Source organism: Microtus pennsylvanicus, chromosome 5 (assembly GCF_037038515.1).
Source record: "Microtus pennsylvanicus isolate mMicPen1 chromosome 5, mMicPen1.hap1, whole genome shotgun sequence".
Lineage (NCBI taxonomy): Eukaryota > Metazoa > Chordata > Mammalia > Rodentia > Cricetidae > Microtus > Microtus pennsylvanicus.
In genome coordinates this window covers 18,327,057-18,346,721 of record NC_134583.1, presented here as the reverse complement: position 1 = coordinate 18,346,721, position 19,665 = coordinate 18,327,057, and the positions used below count along the sequence as shown (strand labels likewise).

General features: G+C 44.7%; 1 protein-coding gene across 2 annotated transcripts in view; it reads left to right on the top strand.

Annotated features, from left to right (window-relative positions):
* Positions 1 to 14,185, top strand: part of Faxc (failed axon connections homolog, metaxin like GST domain containing) — a 60,580-nt gene extending 46,395 nt beyond the window's left edge. For both annotated transcript variants that reach the window (XM_075971317.1, XM_075971318.1), the window contains 2 exons: positions 2,104 to 2,220; positions 8,936 to 14,185. In XM_075971317.1, the coding sequence (XP_075827432.1) occupies positions 2,104 to 2,220; positions 8,936 to 9,225 (407 nt within the window). In that variant the 3' untranslated portion in view covers positions 9,226 to 14,185. The remainder of the gene's footprint in view (positions 1 to 2,103; positions 2,221 to 8,935) is intronic.
* The last annotated feature ends 5,480 nt before the right edge of the window (positions 14,186 to 19,665 follow it).

Genomic DNA, 19,665 nt, shown 5'->3' with positions numbered 1-19,665 from the left:
CAGGCTGTGGAGCATAGCATGTGAAGTATTCAGTGGGAGACAGCTTGTTCTGGGGAACGGAACAGTAGGGCTGCTAGAGTAAGAGAAGAGACACATTTCACCGAGTACAGGTTGGTTTGGGAGCAGAGTACCATGGGCCTCGTCTTCCAAGTTGAGTTTGGACTTTATTTCTGGACTCCTTTAATAAACCATTGGAAGTGTTTGTGGAAAGGAGTGACAAGGCTTTATAAGATTACATCCATATCGTGTGAGGCACGCACTTAATGTAGCGCACTTAAGAAAGGGAGAATTTCTTATCGAGAGTGCTAGTGTTCACCAAGTTACTTGAAATGGATGCAGAGTGTTTGACATCCCCACAGCAGTCCTGAGGAACAGGCTCGTTAGTGCTTGGCATCTAGAGGTCAGGGAATAGCCTCAGAGGTTTTACCTCAGGCGTCATCCCCCTTTCCTTTGAGACAGGCCCTCCTACTCACCTGACACTCACAAAATAGTCTCGACTTGCTGCCCGGCGAAGCAGGTTCCACCTCCCACAAAAGCACAAGCAGATGCTGTTGCACTCGTTTTTGCTTTATGTGGGTTGTAAGGAGTGAATTTAAGCTATTATCTTTGTAAAGCAAGCACTTTATGGACAAGATATGTCCCCAGATCCTAGGAACATCTCCCTATTACAGACAGGAAAACTCTGAGAGGTTCTATAAAAATGTAACCTGGGTTAATACAGCGCTACTGTTGCCTCTTTCTGACAACAGCCCAAGGGCTGTGACTGATCATCTGTGACTGATGTCTAAAGGCAGATGTCCTGGTCCTCTGGCTCTTAAAATACTTTTGTCCCCTCTTCTATTATGCTTCCTGAGCTCTAGGTATAGGAGTTATATTGTAGATGTATCATATCAACTGGGACTGGGCATCCCATGATGGAGGAAGGTCATTGGTTAAGTAATAAAGAAACTGCTTGGCCTCATAGGTTAAAACATAGGTGGGAGGAGTAAACAGAACAGAATGCTGGGAGGAAGAGGAAGTGAGCTTAGACTCGACAGCTCTGCTCTCAGGAGCAGAGACGCCATGTTCCCCTCTTCCAGGCAGATGCATGAAGCTCAGACCCAGGATGGACGTAGGCTAGAATCTTCCCGGTAAGCACACCTTGGGGTGCTACAAACATTATTAGAAATGGGCTAGTCCAGGTGCAAGAGTTAGCCGAGAAGAGGCTAGAGCTAGTGGGCCAAGCTGTGTTTAAATGAATACAGTTTGTGTGTTGTTATTTCGGGGCATAAGCTAGCCAGGCAGCTGGGGTGCTGGGGACGCAGCCCTGCCGCTCGTATTACTACAATCCCATGATCAACTCTTCTCTACATTTTGACTGGTTGTGACTTTCTGTTGGTCTCAGTCTGCTGCAAGAAGTTCCTGTTTATGCTATACAGTACCCAGCAACAGCCCAAAACATAACGTGGGCAGTTCTTCTTAGCCAAGTGTGATAGACCTGAACTTAGTTAACATCAGTGTTGGATAAACAGAGACACAAGGACCTTTATGTGAGCCTAGGTCCTGATGCCAGGGTCGAACCTGTGACCTTGTATCTTCTCTGTAGTCGAGGTTTCCCAGGGAAGCTGGCACTCTGCAAAACAATTGTCCTATTCTTGGGAGTATCATGGACAACCTTGCTCCAAACTCCTTAGCCTAGATTTTTTGCTCATTTCTAAGCAAATGTATTGATTTAGGCTTATAAGTATTGAGGTCTTGGGTGTGTGGTGTAAATTACTTTTGAGATGGTTCTAGCAAACTTCCCGGGTTTTGGTAAGCATCACATCTTTTTATTACTAGAGTCGAGACAGGGAGGTTCTCTGGAATTTAATTATTGATGAATTATTCCCTTTTCTGGGAGCATCCTTATTCCTTTGTGTATGTAAGCATGCTTCCCTGCTTTGCTACCTTGGGAGTTACATTTGTTCATTTTTGTTTTTTTGTCAAGGGCATGCTTGTGTTTTGACCTTATAAAAGTTTTTGGTGCACAGTTAAACAGCTGCATAAGGAGACTCTGCTCAATGTCTGTGATCACATCAAACCATGTGGGCCAGTCTAGTGACCTTTCTGTTCCATTTGCTACAGGTGACAAGAAGTACATCATGGGGCCCAAGCTTTCCACTCTTGATGCCACTGTCTTTGGGCACTTGGCACAGGCAATGTGGACTTTGCCAGGGACGAGGCCAGAGCGGCTAATCAAAGGCAAGTACCAACCCCTTTGTGTTATAGGAGCTGCTGGGATGGGTGGGTAGGGGGCAGCATGGGAAGATGGGTGCAGTGAGACTCAGTGAGGCCCCCAGTTCTGTGTCCCTAACATGTAGCCAATTTGGTATCCACCCCTTTCACTGCTTTTGTTCTTTTGGTAGAAACTTTGCCAAGAAAGTAGCAATAAAGGACCAGGATGATTTAGAATTGGTCCAAACCCAGGAGCCTAAGTGGCTTGGGTGGGGAAGTTTTCTGCCATAGCTTTGGAACAACTAGGACACCGTTGGCCTTGTCTTTGTGTATGAGTGTGATGGAGTGGGTTGTTCTTTGGTCCTTGCTGCTGGCAGAACCACACAAGCTACTACTGGAGCTGCTTGACAGGGTGAGAAATTCTCCTTAGTGTAGATGACTAGGAAGACAGACCGAATAGTCAGCAGTTCTGAAATTACACTTGTGGAGGGTCAGTGAGATGGCACAGCAGGTACAGGGGCCTGCCCCCAAGCCTGCTAGCCAGTGTTTGATCTCCAGAACCCACACAGTAGGAGAGAATCAATTCCTCTGACCTTACTTGTGCCACTCTGAATAGATAAGTATAATAAAAATAAAGCCATGCACTGCAGCTATACATACAACTGTCAGATATTACACATTTAACTGGAGAAAAGATAGAAAATGTGAAAAATGAGAAAAGTAAACAAGGCATGGGGGTTCACACCTGTAACCCTGGCACACGGGGGCAGAGGCTAAAGAATGGCGGGCTGGAGACCAGCATTATTGGCATAGAGAGTTCCAGGCCTGAGCTAACAGACAAGCGGACAGACACACATAGTTGTGATTTCACCCATTACAGAGAACACTGATATATTGTGCTATGTGTTTTCATTTTTTTTATCAAGCACAAGTGTGCATGCACTTTAAAAAGCTGGAACTGTCGTGTTGACACAGTTTTAACCTGAAGTTTTAAATAGGCAGTACATTTTACACTTCCTTTGTCATTAAATATTCTTCAAGAATGTATTTTTAGTAGTTATATAATATCCTATTCTTTTGCTATATTGTAATTTATGTGGTTAATATTTTTTTTTTGTATTTATGGGTTGTTTAAGATATTTTTGCTAGTATTCTTTTTACAAGTTTCCAGCACATGGGACAGGGCTGTACTGAGTACATGCCTGCCTGCAGAATGCGTGTATGTGCGTGTGTGTGGCCCCATGTTTGACAAAAGCTTGCTGGCTAATGCCCCAGAATAGGCAGTAGGGATTGCTGGGGAATGTTGTAGACCTCTCCTTCTTCCTCATTCCTACTGTATGTTATTGAATCTTAGAGAAAATTGTCTTGGATCTCGGTCTGGTGACAGTGTTTCCAGTGGCACAGAATGTTTTTTGATTATTATGGATATTAAGGTGACACAGGAAGAGAAAACTACTCACATTTTTTTTTTTCCAAAAAGGAGTACAGGGTGTTTCCCTGTGGGAAATGCCAAGAGAAGGCTCTTTTCTGTCTAGGATTGCCTTCTGGGTAGAAGAACATTCAGATTTGAAGTCCGAGAGAGTCATTTCAGTTCTTTTCCTTCCTTTCTTCCTTCCTTCCTTCCTTCCTTCCTTCCTTCCTTCCTTCCTTCCTTCCTTCCTTTCTTCCTTCTTTCCTGTCTTCATTGATTGATTGTATCCTTACCACACATCCAATACTCTACAGAGAATGAGATTGTTATGTGATTGTTGAGCATGCCTTGAAGAAATCCTGTTTTTCTCTTCATAAAGATTATATATTTAGCATAGGCACTTATGTTAACACAGTGTCCTCTCTCCCTCTGTCCTTCGCTCCCTTCCCCCACCTCTCTCTTGTCCTCCCAACTTCTGCTTCTATTGTAACCTTTACAATTTTTTTTTGGTTGGTGGCATGCTGAGTGGGCCATCTCAGGGTAAAGGCAGATTCCAGCTCCAGATGTTCACTCTTTGTTCCATTCTCTTTTCAGGGGTAGGGTGTGATATGTGGGGTCCCGGAACTTGTGCATCAAGGGTTCTCTTAACTATGCAATAGAATTATGACTTCGTCTTGCATAGCTCATGGCTGTTAGGAAGTAGGTCTTTACCTCTCGTAATTCCAGGAAGAAACACAGGGCAGTAGTTCATGACCAATAGTGTAAAGTTACATGCCAGGTCAATCTACTCCTCAGCCGAGACTGTAGGATCATGGTTGGAGGTGATGAATGTGCAGGTTAGTATGAGTTCAGCAAACGAGGAAAGCACATGCAGTGGCGTGTTGGTCACAATGAAGAGCATATAAATGTCCCCTGATTATTTGTAAATGGACGTTTCCTGTCCTGACCATCAGGTTCCAGGTAACTGACTCAGAGGCTGACTATGAATTATAAATGCTCGGTCAATAGCTCAGGTTTGTTACTAACTAGCTCTTACATTTTAAGTTAACCTATAGTTCTCACATACACTCTGCCACTTGGCACTTTCTTTATTGGCTTCCTTTGCGCCTGGCTGGCGACTTTGGCTCTACCCTTCCTTTTCTCAGAATTCTCCTAGTCTGGCTGAGCTCAATTTCTCCCTGGGCAGCTACTGGCCAATCAGCTTTTTATTAACAATGAGCATAATCCACAGTAATTATTAATTTTCATGATCTCACATAAGAGTGACATTAGTGTCCCCCCCAAGGGAACGACTCCTCTGTTAGAAAGGTAAAGAAACAAGGGCATAGAAAGAAAAGCAGTCCCAGTGGTAGAGGCTCAAATGCTGTGTGTCTCATAGATCTTATGGCTAGAGTTTTATTTTCTTTTCTTCTTTCTCCTGCTTTTCTTGTTCTACCCTTTTATCTTCCCTCTCCTCCTTTTGCTTCCCTTCCTCCTCTTCTCCCATTTTTTTGTTAATGCTGGGAATAAAACCCAAGGCTTTTTGTGGCTAGGCCAGTGCTCTGTAACTGAGCCATGTCCCTAGCTTTCATTTTAATATACTTTTAAAAATTTTTACTTTTATATTTAGAGACAAGATCTCATTAAGTTGTCCATGGTGGCCTTGAACTCACTCTTGTAGTCCAGGTGTCACTATTTTACTGCTGTGAAGAGACACCGTGACCCACAGCAACTCTTATAAAGAAAAACATTTAATTAAGGGGTGACTTACAGTTCCAGAGGTGTGGTCCATTATCATCATGGCTCAGAGTGTGGCATGAGGCATAGCGCTGGAGAAGTAACTGATCTGCAAGCAGAAAGACACCCTGGGCCTGGCATGGGCTTTTGAAACCTCCAATAGCATCCTTCCTCCAACAAGATCACACCTGATTCAACAAGGCTACATATCTCCTAATATTTCCAGTCCTTTCAAATAAGGCCATTTTCTGGTGAACAAACATTCAAATGTATGGGCCTTTAGGGGGGCATTCTCATTCAAACTACCACACCAGACCAACCTTGACCTTCTGATCTGCCTGCCTCAGGCTCTCAAGTCTTCCTCTCTCTTGCTGCTGTCTCCACATTCTTTTACAGTTCCTGGTTACCTGTGGTTCTCATTGGTACTGGGAAGATGTCCCATGCCTATCCCCGAAGGAGAAAACAGGGAAAGAGTTTATATGCATCTCCTCAAGGGAGTGTTAATGCCCATTCTCAGTTTCTGTCTCCTGAGCCTATGGATAACTACCTCAGCGGAAGACAAATAGCATGGGCTCTTAAACCACGTGGCCTTCACTATTGTGATTTAAGAATAAAATTGGTGACCTCTAACCAGTAGAAGGCCTTAGATTTGCAGGCCCGTAAAGCAGGGACTCTTGTGTCATTATGCTTATCAGGGCGTGTAAATTCAAGGAAAACACCTATCAGGGTCTGGATGTTTTAATGACAGGGGAAAACGTTTACAGTAATGTTAAATGGGGTAACCGGTAATGACAGTAGATAAGTAGAAAAGACAAGGTAAGTTAAAGCGTTAATAGTGATTACCCTGGATTGATGATAAATGCTTTTCCTTTGTGTTTATATCCTTTCCATGCACAGACTTGTAGCCTTACAAATCATTTTCTCTAATAGAGCAGTGAGACTCTAACCAACAGCCATCAGTGTGGAAAGAAGTGAAGCGTCCTTTGTCAAGGGACTGAAAGAAAGAAAACTCGTGTGTGCTGCCTTCACACACTGATAGGTCATGAGATAAGCATAGGTGCTGTACTGTGAAGCTCAGGTCCTTGTGTGTGCTGTTAAGTAGACAAGGGACCGCGGCAGACTGTGTAGCAAATGCAAGTCTGTGTAAGCACAGGAAAAGCACATGAACATAAAAAATGTTACTAGACATTCTTTGATCTTTGCTTATTAGTATTTTCTAGTTTTTTCACTAAACATGGATTACACATGTAAGAAGGGAAATGTTTATAAAGCTAAAAAGAAAGTGTCTTTAGAGGAAGTTAGTTGAATTACTGTTTGTAAGCAACACTGCCATCTGGTGGATCAAAGGCAAAACTCACACAATTTCTTCATTTTTCTGCTGGAAATGGTGATCAGATACTATTTATAATTGTGTGTACAGCTGTTTAACTTGAAATATTTAAAGGAGTAAAAACAAATTTTATTAGATGTGTTTGTAGGCACAGTCATCTGTAAGGACAATTCTTTTGTTTTTCATCTATTTATTTTACATCCCACCTGCAGCCCCCCCCCCCTTCCCCATTCCCTCTCCCAGCCCTCGATCCCCTTTTCTTCCATCTCCATCCAGGAAAGGGCGGGTCTCATATGAGAATTAATAAAACATGGCCTGTCAAACTGCAGTAAGACTAAGTGCCTCCCCATATATTAAGATTGGGCAAGGCAACCCAGTATGAGAAGTAGGGTCCCAAAAGTCAGTAAAAGAGTTGGAGACAGCCGCTGTCCCTACTATTAGGAGTCCCATAAGACGACCAAGCTACACAACTGTAACATATTTGCAGAGTGCCTAGATCAGTCTCATACAGACTCCGTGGTTGTCAATTCAGTCTCTGTGAGCCCCTATAAGCCCAAGTTAGTTGGTTGTGTGAGCCTTCCCATGGTGTCCTTGACCCCTCTGGCTACCACACCTCTTTTCCCTCCTCCTCTGCCGGCTTCCTGAACTCCACCTAATGTTAGGCTGTGGGTCTCTACATCTGCCTCCATCAGTGGCTGGTTGAAGCCTCTCTGATGACAATTGAGCCAGGCACCAGTCTGGTCACAGGAGACAGCAAATTTAGGTTAACCTATCTACTATTACTAGGAGCCTGAGCTGGGTCTTCCCCACAGACTCCTGGGAGATTCCCTTGTGCTGGGCTTCCACACAACTCCGAAATGCACGCCCCCCAGCAGTCCCCCTCAACACTCTCCCCTTTTCTGCCCCCCCAGCAGTCCCCTCAACACTCTCCCCTTTTCTGCCCCCCCAGCAGTCCCCTCAACACTCTCCCCTTTTCTGCCCCCCCCAGCAGTCCCCTCAACACTCTCCCCTTTTCTGCCCCCCCCAGCAGTCCCCTCAACACTCTCCCCTTTTCTGCCCCCCCCAGCAGTCCCCTCAACACTCTCCCCTTTTCTGCCCCCCCAGCAGTCCCCTCAACACTCTCCCCTTTTCTGCCCCCCCAGCAGTCCCCTCAACACTCTCCCCTTTTCTGCCCCCCCAGCAGTCCCCTCAACACTCTCCCCTTTTCTGCTCCCCCAGCAGTCCCCTCAACACTCTCCCTTTTTCTGCCCCCCCCAGCAGTCCCCTCAACACTCTCCCCTTTTCTGCCCCCCCAGCAGTCCCCTCAACACTCTCCCCTTTTCTGCCCCCCCCAGCAGTCCCCTCAACACTCTCCCCTTTTCTGCCCCCCCCCAGCAGTCCCCTCAACACTCTCCCCTTTTCTGCCCCCCCCCCCGCAGTCCCCTCAACACTCTCCCCTTTTCTGCCCCCCCAGCAGTCCCCTCAACACTCTCCCCTTTTCTGCCCCCACTAACTCGATCACTCACATTCCCATCCCCACTCGCCCTCTGTCCATTCACAAAATCTCTTCTATTTCCCCTCAGCAGGGAAATCTGGGCGTTCCACAATCAACTCTCCTTGTCACCTAGTCTCTCTGGCTCTGTGGATTGTATCATAGTTATCTTTTATTTTGCCGCTAGCATTCATTTATGAGTGAGTACGTATCATGTTTGTCTTTATTGGTCTGGGTTACCTCACTCAGGATGATTATTTCTAGTTCCATCCATTTGCCTTCAAATTTCCTGGTGTATTTGTTTGTAACAGCTGAGGAATACGTCATTGTGTAAATGTACCATGTTTTCTTTATCCGTTCCTCAGCGGAGGGATATCTAGGTTGTTTCTAGGTTCTGGCTATTACAAATAAAGCTGCTATGAACATAACTAAGGAAGTGTTCTTGTGGTGTGATTGAGCATCCTTTATGTACATGTACCTGAGCCCTCTCCCTCATCCCCTTCAGATGCCCCACTTGAGCCCCTCCCTCATCCCCTCCAGGTGCCCACCTGAGTCCTCTCCCTCATCCCCTCCAGGTGCCCACCTGAGTCCTATCCCTCATCCCCTCCAGATGCCCACCTGAGCCCCTCCCTCATCACCTTCAGGTGCCCACCTGAGCCCCTCCCTCATCCCCTCCAGATGCCCCGCCTCCCAACATCTCCTTGGGAGTTTGGATTGTAGCGCTTGGATTCCGGGGGGGCACAGGCCTTCTGACCACACCACTGTTAGGTCACAGCTGTTGAGCGCTAACTCGTGCTTGTCTGCCACACTGCAGGGGAGCTGATCAACCTCGCCATGTACTGTGAGAGGATCAGGCGGAAATTCTGGCCCGAGTGGCACCATGATGACGACAATACTATCTACGAGTCTGAGGAGAGCAGCGAGGGCAGCAAGACTCACACACCCATGCTGGATTTTAGCTTCTACTCAAGGACAGAGACCTTCGAAGATGAGGGGGCTGAGAACAGTTTTTCCAGGACGCCAGACACGGATTTCACGGGACACTCTCTCTTTGATTCTGACGTGGACATGGATGACTGTACAGACCATGAACAGTGCAAGTGATGTCCCGCCACGGACCCCTCTTCCTTAGGAGCTACCACTCCCTGGGGTCGGTCTGGTTTCCCAGGTAGAAATCCACCTGAGCTGGGAGGAGATCTTCAAGCTTGGCTCAGTTTTGACATGCTAACGGGACTATAAGCCGCCTTATTTCTTTTTTTGTACAAACAAAACACAGAGCCATTCAGATGGCTCCGTTTAAAACAGACCAAACAAATATCAGCATGGTACCTGAAATCCATTTTCGTTTTCATTAGAAAACCAATATTGTGTGGGAGGGCAGATACGTGAGTGTGGGTTGTCACCTGAGTGTTGACATTGATCCTTTCCATCTGAGGACTCGATCGTCAGGTGGATTCTTGAGCATCAGCCATCTACCTGGGTTTTAAGTAATAAGAGGTATCATCAAAAAACACGTAGGCGGTGATGTCCTTCAGCTGCTGCTGTACTTTGTGTGTGTACTTGTATGTTGAGACAGAAGTCAGATGAAGTCCGCCGATATTCAGTGGACAGATAACCGTTATGCGTGCGGCGCTGAGTGGGGGTGCTATGCAGCAGGAGTTTCGCTCTGAACCCTGCCAGTGACTAGCTGGGTGATTTGGGGCAGGTCCTTTAACTCTTGTGTGCCTCATTTATCCCACCTGTAAAGTGGGCGTGACAATACTCTCCACCTACCTACCTCACAGGGGTGTTGTGGGGATTCGCGCGGCCGCATTAGTATGGCGCTTTAAACTTCTCGGAAGTGGTGCAACACGAGCCAATTTTATTCTTCACTGGGCTTCATACATGTTAGGATCTGCCGGCAAAGTGACTTCCATAGCTGGGCAACAAGCACGGCCACTCGCAAAGGCTGTGCAGACTAAACACACACAAAGCCAACTAGGGCCGAGTCATTCCTCTTTGTGGCTTGGCTGGAAGAACTTTGGAAGTAGCTTCGCAAATCATCATCAGCTACAATGTGGTCCTCCACTCTAGGCCTTTATGGAACAGCACTTTCCTTCATTGCCGAGTGCATTGGTGTGTGGCTTCATTGCCTCCCAAGTGCTAATGTACCTGTGTTTATTGATTTGGAGAAGATAAAGCTTAGGTTAACCATGGTGGGTTAACAGAGGTGAAGGACAGTATTTGTTGTAGGCAGAAGCTTGTTGACTGTCATGGCTTTTTGAAGACAAAGATACATTGGAAAGAGAAGCCTGAGGGTGTTCCTTGTGTCTGAGTCCCCTGCAGTTTCCTGAATGCACCTTGTTAGGTGTCCCACTGTCGTGGGTCAGAGTAGGACAGGACTTCATGATCTCTCATCCCTTCCCATCACCCCCCTCTCTCTCCCTCTCCCCAAAGCCCCCGAATGGGTGGAATGTCTCTGTATTTGTCTCTGAAAACAGTGTTGGATAGCTTAGTTCATTTTCCAGGCAGTGGTGGGGCAAGGGTTCTGTGTGGTGGCTGTGGATTGGGCTGTAAGTCTTAACTGCAAGTCAATGACTTTTCTTCTGATCAACTGCGTAAAAGTTACTCCTTACTGGGTTGATGAGGCCCCTCAAAGATGGAAGTTCCTGACAAATCAATGCATTTTGCTTGAAAAGCAACCTATTTTTGATATAGCTTTCCCACAAAAAATCTTTAAAGAGTGTTGTTCATTTTCAAAGAGGCCAAGAGGAAGCATTTTGAAGATGCTTGCCACTTAAGCCGCTGCAGAGCGAGCGTATGGAAATGGGGATAATGTTGAACTCTTAGGTTAGAAAGTCTTACCTGTAGAAAAGTTAGCTGTAGATTATTTTCTGTTGAAGCCACTCCTGTGTGGAGGAACCTGTTTGGTGAGTAGTCAGCATAGGCTCGAGAAGCTGCGTTTGATTAAACACACTTGTGTGTTGGTGTCACGCGTGCGTCCCGTTTGCCTCCTGGTGTTCTGAGCACCTGGCGGCAGTCCTCTGTGACAAGGGAAACTACTGAATGAAGCGTGGCTAGGACGACTGTGGACCTGACCGGGTACAAGTTTTCTTGTCCGCTCCTCTCTCTCAACTGGAAAGAAATTCTTGACATTTTGCTTATAACTGATTTATTCTTCCTGTGTGATGCTTTTCCCTGTATGAATGTTTTCAGTATGAGTATGTGGACTAATATCTGCTTTCTTGTGCATTATTTGGAGGGCAACTCCATAGACAGGCAGTGTTTGTTGTTAAGTCGTAGGGCAATTTATTCCATCCAGGCACCGTTAGAGGAGGGTAATGAGTGGGCATTCTTAACTGGAGTCCTAGACACTTGGACAGCTTACAGCTGGGTACCTTGTAGATACGGATTTGAATAGAGCCCGAGACTATACCTCTTTTTCCCTCCTCCATATGGATTATTGGAACAAAATGATCAAGACAAAAATTATGGCTGTGTGGGTCCCTAACGGGAGGGCTTAACTTCTATATGTGTTGCCCAGATTTGAAGGCCTGTGCAGTTTGGTGGGTAGGTGCTACTGGTAATGACAACAATAAGAAAATTGGGGACATTTTACTCATTTGCTCAAGTCTTTCTTTTTTCCTTCTGGAAAGTTATGTAAGGGAGCACAATCTTTTAATGTAAACTGATGCTTTTGATTGAGCAGAAAATCCGAGGACCAAGGGTTGCTTTTAAGTTTTTATTATAGAAACAAAGCTTCTTATATGTCTGTCTCCCATTCCACACCCAGGATGAGAGAGCAGTAGTTATGAGCTCTGGATCCATCAGGGCAGTTAAAAGGACAAGGTACATTTTTGCAGAAATAGACTATGTGGTCAGAGTCTACCATTTTGTTGTCTTATAATCAGTTGTGACCAGTGACACACCAAGGCCATGGCCACCACATCTTTGATTACAGACTTAGAACCTTTGGACTTGAATCATTATTGCAATCTAGGCTTCAGGTGAGTCTTGCCTGAGTGCACAGAGGTATTTGATTTGCTTCTGGGAAATGAGTAGGAGTCAAGGAAAGGAAGAACTAGAGTTCTTTGCAAGTAGAGAACTGAAAAAAAGTCTAGGACATAACTGTAGAGGGGCCCTTGCAAGAGAGCTGCAGAGGTCATTGCTGTCTCGATCACACACTGTGTAGTTGGAGGAAGAGTAAGATCCACAACTGTCGTCTTTGACCTTGCCCTAGAGCGCTCTTGCCACCGCACCACCTTGCTTTGGCTTCCTTACACACCCATGTTCTGAATGATTGCTCCCTGTTTCAGCACCAACACACCCGGGCCTCACTCTGAGTGCTGGATTCCGACTACATCTCTTTCGCCACCCACACCCAGCCAGGCTGGTTCAGGCCAGTTCAAGAGACCCTTCCTCAGTATCTATCCTAGGTGTAGCACTGCTAAGCTCTGTGAATCACAAGAAGATGGCTTTTCAAATTCAACGCTTCCCTTTCTGTCTTTTGTTACCTTTAAAATAACTTGTGTTCCCTTAGTCACTCGTTCACTGAATCTGTACTGAGCATCCACCCTGTGTCTGGCCCTGGGATGCACATTGGGTGTAAACTAACTGAAAAGGCAGACTGACACTGACTTCAGAGCATCCTCTTTTGCTTAGATTTGAGTGATAACCTTCACATGCCCAGACTCTCCCCAGATCTGTCTCACACATTACCACCGGAGCAGTCTTTGGAACAAACTTTTGGTCTGTAGGGGGTCTCAATTGCCTTAGGCTGAGGCCTCCTCCTTAGGGCTTGATATTCTCAGTTCCTTCTCTTGTCTCCCATGGCTTTTCCACACACCCTCTAGTGCAGCAGATCCATTTATCATTACCTCTACAAGCCTCCCGTATCCCACCTTTGGGTTGCTGGTCATGCCAGCCCCTCTGCTGAAATGCCCTACCCTCTAGCCCTAATCATCATCTCTTAAGGCCCAACTTCATCAGTTCCGCATGAAGAGCCCCAATTTATTATCATCCCCCCTTTCCTCTAAAAACAAAAACACTTATCATTTCCTTCCCTGAAGGCTAGATGGGAAAAGCGTGCTCAGAAAGTGGGCCACGTGCTATAAAGTAATGGGTTTTCATTGTGTGTATCAGTGCCTCCTCCATTGATAATCTAATGAGAGTCCTAGGCTCTATTCCCAGAAAAGTGCGCATATGCAAATCTCCACAATTTTACATATAAATTCAAAGATTTGGAAAGTAGAATTGTTCTTTGATTCCTCAGGGGGCCCACGGACCCCAGATGAAGAGGTCTTGTTCTAAAGCGTCTCTAAACAGCACTCTTGGTGGTGTTCTTGTCTTTTACACATCCAGGGAGGAGAGAATTGGTATGAGGCGTGCAAGCACAAGGCTATTGTTATTCACCCTGAATATGTGCTGAGTGACAGAGAGGGAAGAAAGACCAGCTGCCTCACATTGTCTGGGAAAATATCTTTATTCAGACAGAGCTGGAATTTTTATGTTATGTGTGTGTACATTGTCTTTGGGATGTACGCACCTTTGAGGGTATACAAGCCAGCATGGGGAATTGGATCCTGCTCAGCTGGAGATATGGGTGTTTGCAAGAAGTGGGTGCTGGGGTTAGAATTCTGGTCCTCACAGGCTGGAGAAATGCTTCGTCTGTTAAAGGCTAGGCTCACAAGCAGGAATATTAGGATTCTGGGCCTCATAATTGAGCAGCAATCACTCGAAACCACTGAGCCATTCCTCTAGCTCCCAGATTTACAATTTTGAAAGCGATAGAGTTTGTCATTGTTGTCATTGTTACTTATTTTTAGCCACTTCTGAAGTTGATGTAGCAAAGTGAGTTCAGGACCAAGTCAGCATCATTTCTGCCCTGAAACCCACCTCTTCTGAGTGGCTAAGGGGTGGACTTGGGGCTGAAAGAAGTGGTTGGATTTTTTTTTTCTTGTGGAATGAGATCTATGCAACAAATTTTCCTGTGTTCATCTTATTATGGGTCTATTGCTGATTCTATTTTCCATAAGATGGTGATGCATTATCCTGGTAGGGAACAGCTCAGTTTATTCTTCAATTTAAAAACAAAAAATAAAAACAAACAAAGCCAGAACAAAGTTATCTTTAGTGCTTCCAACTGACCTGGGTTCCTTTCTAGGTGTGCAGTACTGTTTGACTAGATTTAGGACTAGTATGCTGAATATACTAGGAATGTATATTCAGTGGCAGTTTCCCACTTTGAAAGCTGAGCTCTGCCAGTCCACTGTTAGCAGGTCCAGAGAGCAATGGTGAACACCTGTGACATGCTTTGCCTATATTCTGTGCTTCTGGTGAGCTGAATGAACCTGCAGAGTTCACAAGGATCCCCTTGGTGGGTAGGTAAGACTGGCGTGCCGCTTGCCTGTAGAATTCTTACTAATGCCATGGGTAGGTAGCAAACACACGTAGGATGCTTCGTTTATTTCAATTCTTTTTTTTTTAATATTTATTTATTATGTGTACAACATTCTGCTTCCCACACACCCGAAGAGGGCGCCAGATCTCATTACAGATGGTTGTGAGCCATCATGTGGTTGCTGGGAATTGAACTCAGGACCTCTGGAAGAGCAGTCAGTGCTCTTAACCTCTGAGCCATCTCTCCAGCCCCCTATTTCAATTCTTTGCTCTTTCTTTTTTCCAACTCTTCACCTGGAGCTTTTGGTCTTTGAAGAATACCTGAAGCCCTGAACCAGTGATTGCCGGCACCAGTCAGTACTTTCCTTTTCAGAGTACAGTTATGGGAGGTAGTGAAAAGCGGCTTCAGGGAAAGGGACTCGGCAATTTTAGAGCTGATAGACAGTGTGACCCCGGACATTCTGTCTTTTGCTGAAGCAGAGAGCTTCTTCAGACCCACAGTTTCCAAAAGTCATTGTGCTAGACCGTGACAAGCACAAAGCTCTGGTTTCAGGAGGATCATTGCTCCAGGATATCTAGCTTGTGGTCACAAGAAGGGGCCTTTGCAATAGTGAAACCAATAGTGAAATAGTGTTATGAATCTGGTCCCACACCAAGTACTGCTACAGTGCTTTGGAGTTGGGTGCACAGTGAGTTCCAGCATTGCTTCCCAGCATTTAAGAACACTAGCACCCCTCATTACAACTTTCACTACTCTAAGACAACCTACTGACTGCTGAGTGCTACACACACCCATTTATTATGGCCGGATTATAGTTTAAAAAGCAGTATTGTTAAATGAGAACAATTTGTCTCCCAACTTCTGTCAGCAAGCATTTATTTTTATTTATTTGCTTTTATTCTATGACTCTAGAATACTTCATTTGTCAATAATATTTTAGTGTTTTCCTTTATTGAGCTACCCTCTGATCTTTAAAAAAAATGGATTTAGCTTATAAATTACCCTGCTTATTAGTGCTGGTCAAACCGGTAACAAAAAAGACAGAACGGTTGTTTCAGGGCTATAAGAGAGGGAGGCTCTTCAGTAGGAGGTGTTTCCCCTTTAACAGCTGTTTAGAATGGAAGTGGTCTTCTATACTTCTTTCCATCTTACACCCTCTGGGAGATCACTTTTGATTATTAGCCAAGTCCAGTGGCTATATTTTAATTTTTCATTATATTTGATTTTTTGTAGTATTATGACAGAAGACAACCTTTCAACGTTTGGCAGGTCTCTCTGTCAACAGGAGTGCCATGTTTCTGTGGCTCTTGTCAAACTGATTTTGCCTCAGTAAGAAGCCTCCTGAGATCAGATCATGCCAACTGTAAACAGAGTTTTGACTCACTTACCTGCACTGTATTAAATGACAACTCAAGTTTTAATTTGGGTGATGGTTGCTTCATGATGGTGGTTGGGAAGGTGAGGTACCAAGTCCCTTTCTTGGGATTCTTAGCCTTTCACCTTGACAGGAGAGAAAGAAGTGCCAGTAAATACCAGGACTCAGACGACAATGGAGTGTGGCTGTGTTGATGATGTGTTGGTCATGGAAAGTTTTTCAGGTGATGGAATGTTATGAAAATAATAAAAAGTGCAGGCTTCCAAATAAAAAAAAAAACACAGTCTCCACAGTGATGGATTGCCTATGGATGTACAAGTGGCCAATGTGGGAAGCACCGAAGTAAGGTTTGTCTAGCTTAATTTCTGACCATAGACATGATCTCTGAATGCATAGTGCTGTTCATCCTGATCTCAGTGCTCAATGTCCCTGCTGTCCCACTGAGGACAGTCACTGTTCATCCTGACCTCAGTGCTCAATGTCCCTGCTGTCCCACTGAGGACAGTCACTGTTCATCCTGATATCAGTGCTCATGTCCCAGCGCTGTTACCTCACTGAGGACAGTCACTGTTCATCCTGACCTCAGTGCTCAGTACTGTTCCACTGAGGCGGGATTGGCAATTTGCTGTGCAATTGACAGGTCCTGGCCCAGTGTGTTTACTCCTTTGATTTCGCAACTACGTTCTAGTATCAAAACTCATGGCACTTATAGAAAGTGTGTGAAGCAATTATATTTTTTTGAGACGTTTTTAAAATGTTTGGAGACACACTAAGTCATTCATATTTAGGCATCTGTCCAAACCATTTATTTAATTTATCCGTAGAACTTTCTGTACTTGTCTCTCTGTATCTACTTATGAGCAATGCAGATGTATATGTGCAGACACTGTTGTAGATGTGTATATGGCTCTGCTGATTTATAATGTTCATTTCAAAGCATCTTAGGCCTAGACATTAGAAAGTGTATTATTATTCAGTAGAGTTTAAGGAATGGGGGCGGTTACTTATCACCCAGAAGGCTGTAGCCCGTGTGGCAAGTGGATAGATATGGATGCATGATTTGGGTCAAGTTATTTACTAATTTTTCTGTAAAGTAGGTGGCAAGAAAAATCAAGAGTTAGATGTAGCTTGTTTTCCTTTGAGGCAGGATCTCATGTGGCTAGATCTCGCTTTCGCAAGAACTCGTTTTCATTCTGGTTTTGGGGACACTTGGTCTAGAATGCCTTGACAATTCCCCAAATTCTTTCACCATACTAAGGTGAAAACAAGAAGATCAAGGGAGATGAACCCCAACTATTCAATAAAAATGCATTGTCGGAGAATTTGGGCACCTTTCTGAAATGCAAGCTTTGCTAACACCAGGTAATCCCCTCCCGTCTCACTTGTGTATCCGAATGTGTGGAAGATGTCCGGGTTTACCCTAAGAAAACTAAAAGAGTGAGGGCCTACTGGCGTGATTTGGGGCTGATGGAGGACGTTTACCTGTGTCGTCTGGTTCGCAAACACGGTGACTAGCATCTCACTGATGGAGGGCCCCACTGTGGAGGCATCGTGCAGTGTTATTTCTGGAGCCACGAGTTACTTTAGCACAGTTGCTGTTAGTAGTTTATAAAGCCATACTTCCACTTGTACACTTGATTGTAAGATAGACTTAAATTGTGCACTATGTTGATTACTCCATGTAAATGTGGAAATTCTCTATATTTGGTCTTATGCTGTATGTATTTGATGTGTAAATGATAACTAATGGATATGAAATAGCTTGCTGTGAATGTCTTTATTCCAATTTATTTCTATTGAAAATTTAAGTGTTTAATATTTATACCTATGAGGAAATATGGAAGTTTGCATCAAATATGCTGTTAAGTAAGTGGTGGCCTCTTCTTAACATTTTAAGGCTATTGTAGGGCTATTGTACAATTGGAACAAGGTAATGACTTGATTAGACATATAACTTCCTGCTTGGATTTTGAATGAGTGTTTTTAAGAGAAGCAGCACTGGTCTCTGGATTATGCAGCCCTCCCTTTTCTGCTTTTATGTCATGCTCATGTGCCCTCTAAGAACACTAGAAGGAGTGATAACCCTGGCTAGGAAGGAATCAGAGGGACAGCTAGTGGCACTTCTTAAAACTTTAGCTGTGGCTAGAACCTGTAAAGAACCCACTTGTATGATATTGCCTTTCTTAGTTTCTACACTTCTTCAATAAAGTAACTATACTTTCCATTTACAGACCAAGGGGGTGGGATTTGCATATGGCTAATGTGTGGATAAATCTTGGCACCAGAGGTGCACACAGGTAAAGTTTTGGAAAGATAAATCTTGTTTCTACATGTCTCACAGTAAGTGTGTGGCATTGAACCTCAGAGGGTAACTGGACCTATAGGTATATCAGGTTCTGTGGAGATATGCAGAAAGTTTCAAATGTAATCATCAAGTTGGATCCCTTAATAATCAAATAATAGTTTTTTTTTTACCATTTAGGATAAATTACAATATGGTAATATCCAAAATCTACCCTACAATTAGAACACTACGTAGAAAATGAGTGGATTCTCTCTCTGATCCTACATTCTAAATAGAATGGGAATTTCTGTCCTGTGAGAACTCATGGGTTGGGATGTAGCTCAGTGACAGAGTGCTTGCCTAACACCCCCAGAGTCTCCACCACCCCATATACACAAATCTTGGTTAAGAGCTCCATTTTCTCCTTCCCCCCACTCATTTTTTTCAAGACAAGATTTCTCTGTGTAGCCCTGGCTGTCCTCAGATTGTTCTGTAGACCAGGCTATCCTTGAATAGAGAGGTCTGCCTGCCATTGCCACCTTAGTGTTGAGACTAAAGTCATGTAGCACCATCATATGGTCTAAGAACTCCATTCTTAACCATTCACCCATGCCTACCTTAACGTTTTGTACTTTTTGAGACACAGCATTATTTTGTAGACTTGGAATGCCTGGGGCTTGCTATGTAGACCAGGCTGGCCCTGAACTCACAGAACTCCTTTGTCTCTGCCTCTTGAACTCTGGCATTAAAGGCATGCAGCACCATGCCAAGCCTTCATGGACCCTCATCAGATATATTTGGCTATAAATATACTCTACCCAAATGTAAGTTGGTACCAGACTCTTCTAGGAGGAGGGGGCGTATACTCTAAACTTGGCACCTGCCTACTTAGGAAGGCATGACTGTACTTGCCTTTAGGAGTCACTAGGGGAGGGCTGTTTGCCTTCCCTGCTTGTGCTGCTACAGAGTGAAGATGAACACTTTGTTTTGCTGCTTGTACTCAATGTTCCCTAACTCTCATCTTTTGTCTTCCTTTCCTGCAAGAGGAGAGTGGAAGAACTGGTCTCTGTGCTCCAGGAATTGCCTGCTCAGCTCCCGTTGAACGTCTCCCAGATATGCTGCTACTTTTTGGTTGTAGACTTTTCTTTTAGAGACTTCCTATGGACCAAAGGGAATTCTAGAAAATAGAGAGGAAAGAGAGTCAGTTCCTTCTTTAGGGAGTTAGGGTAAGACTGCTCTTTGGGCATGAGCAGGGTGCCTAGTTGGTTGATGCTGAAACTCCTGGAAGCTGTCTGTAGGGGAGGCACCCCTGGGTCTGAGACTGAGGCTTTCCTACCTGAGGGGAGGGGTTGCCTTGGCTTGGGCAAGTGTTCTATAGTTCATACAGTTCAATGTAACCTGAATTCCAAGCAACACCAAGACTCTTGGCAGCCTTGAAAAGGACGAGGGTCAGAGAAAGGTAAAAAGAAGCAGGAATCTCAGCCCCCTGTCCTATGAGGTTCACAA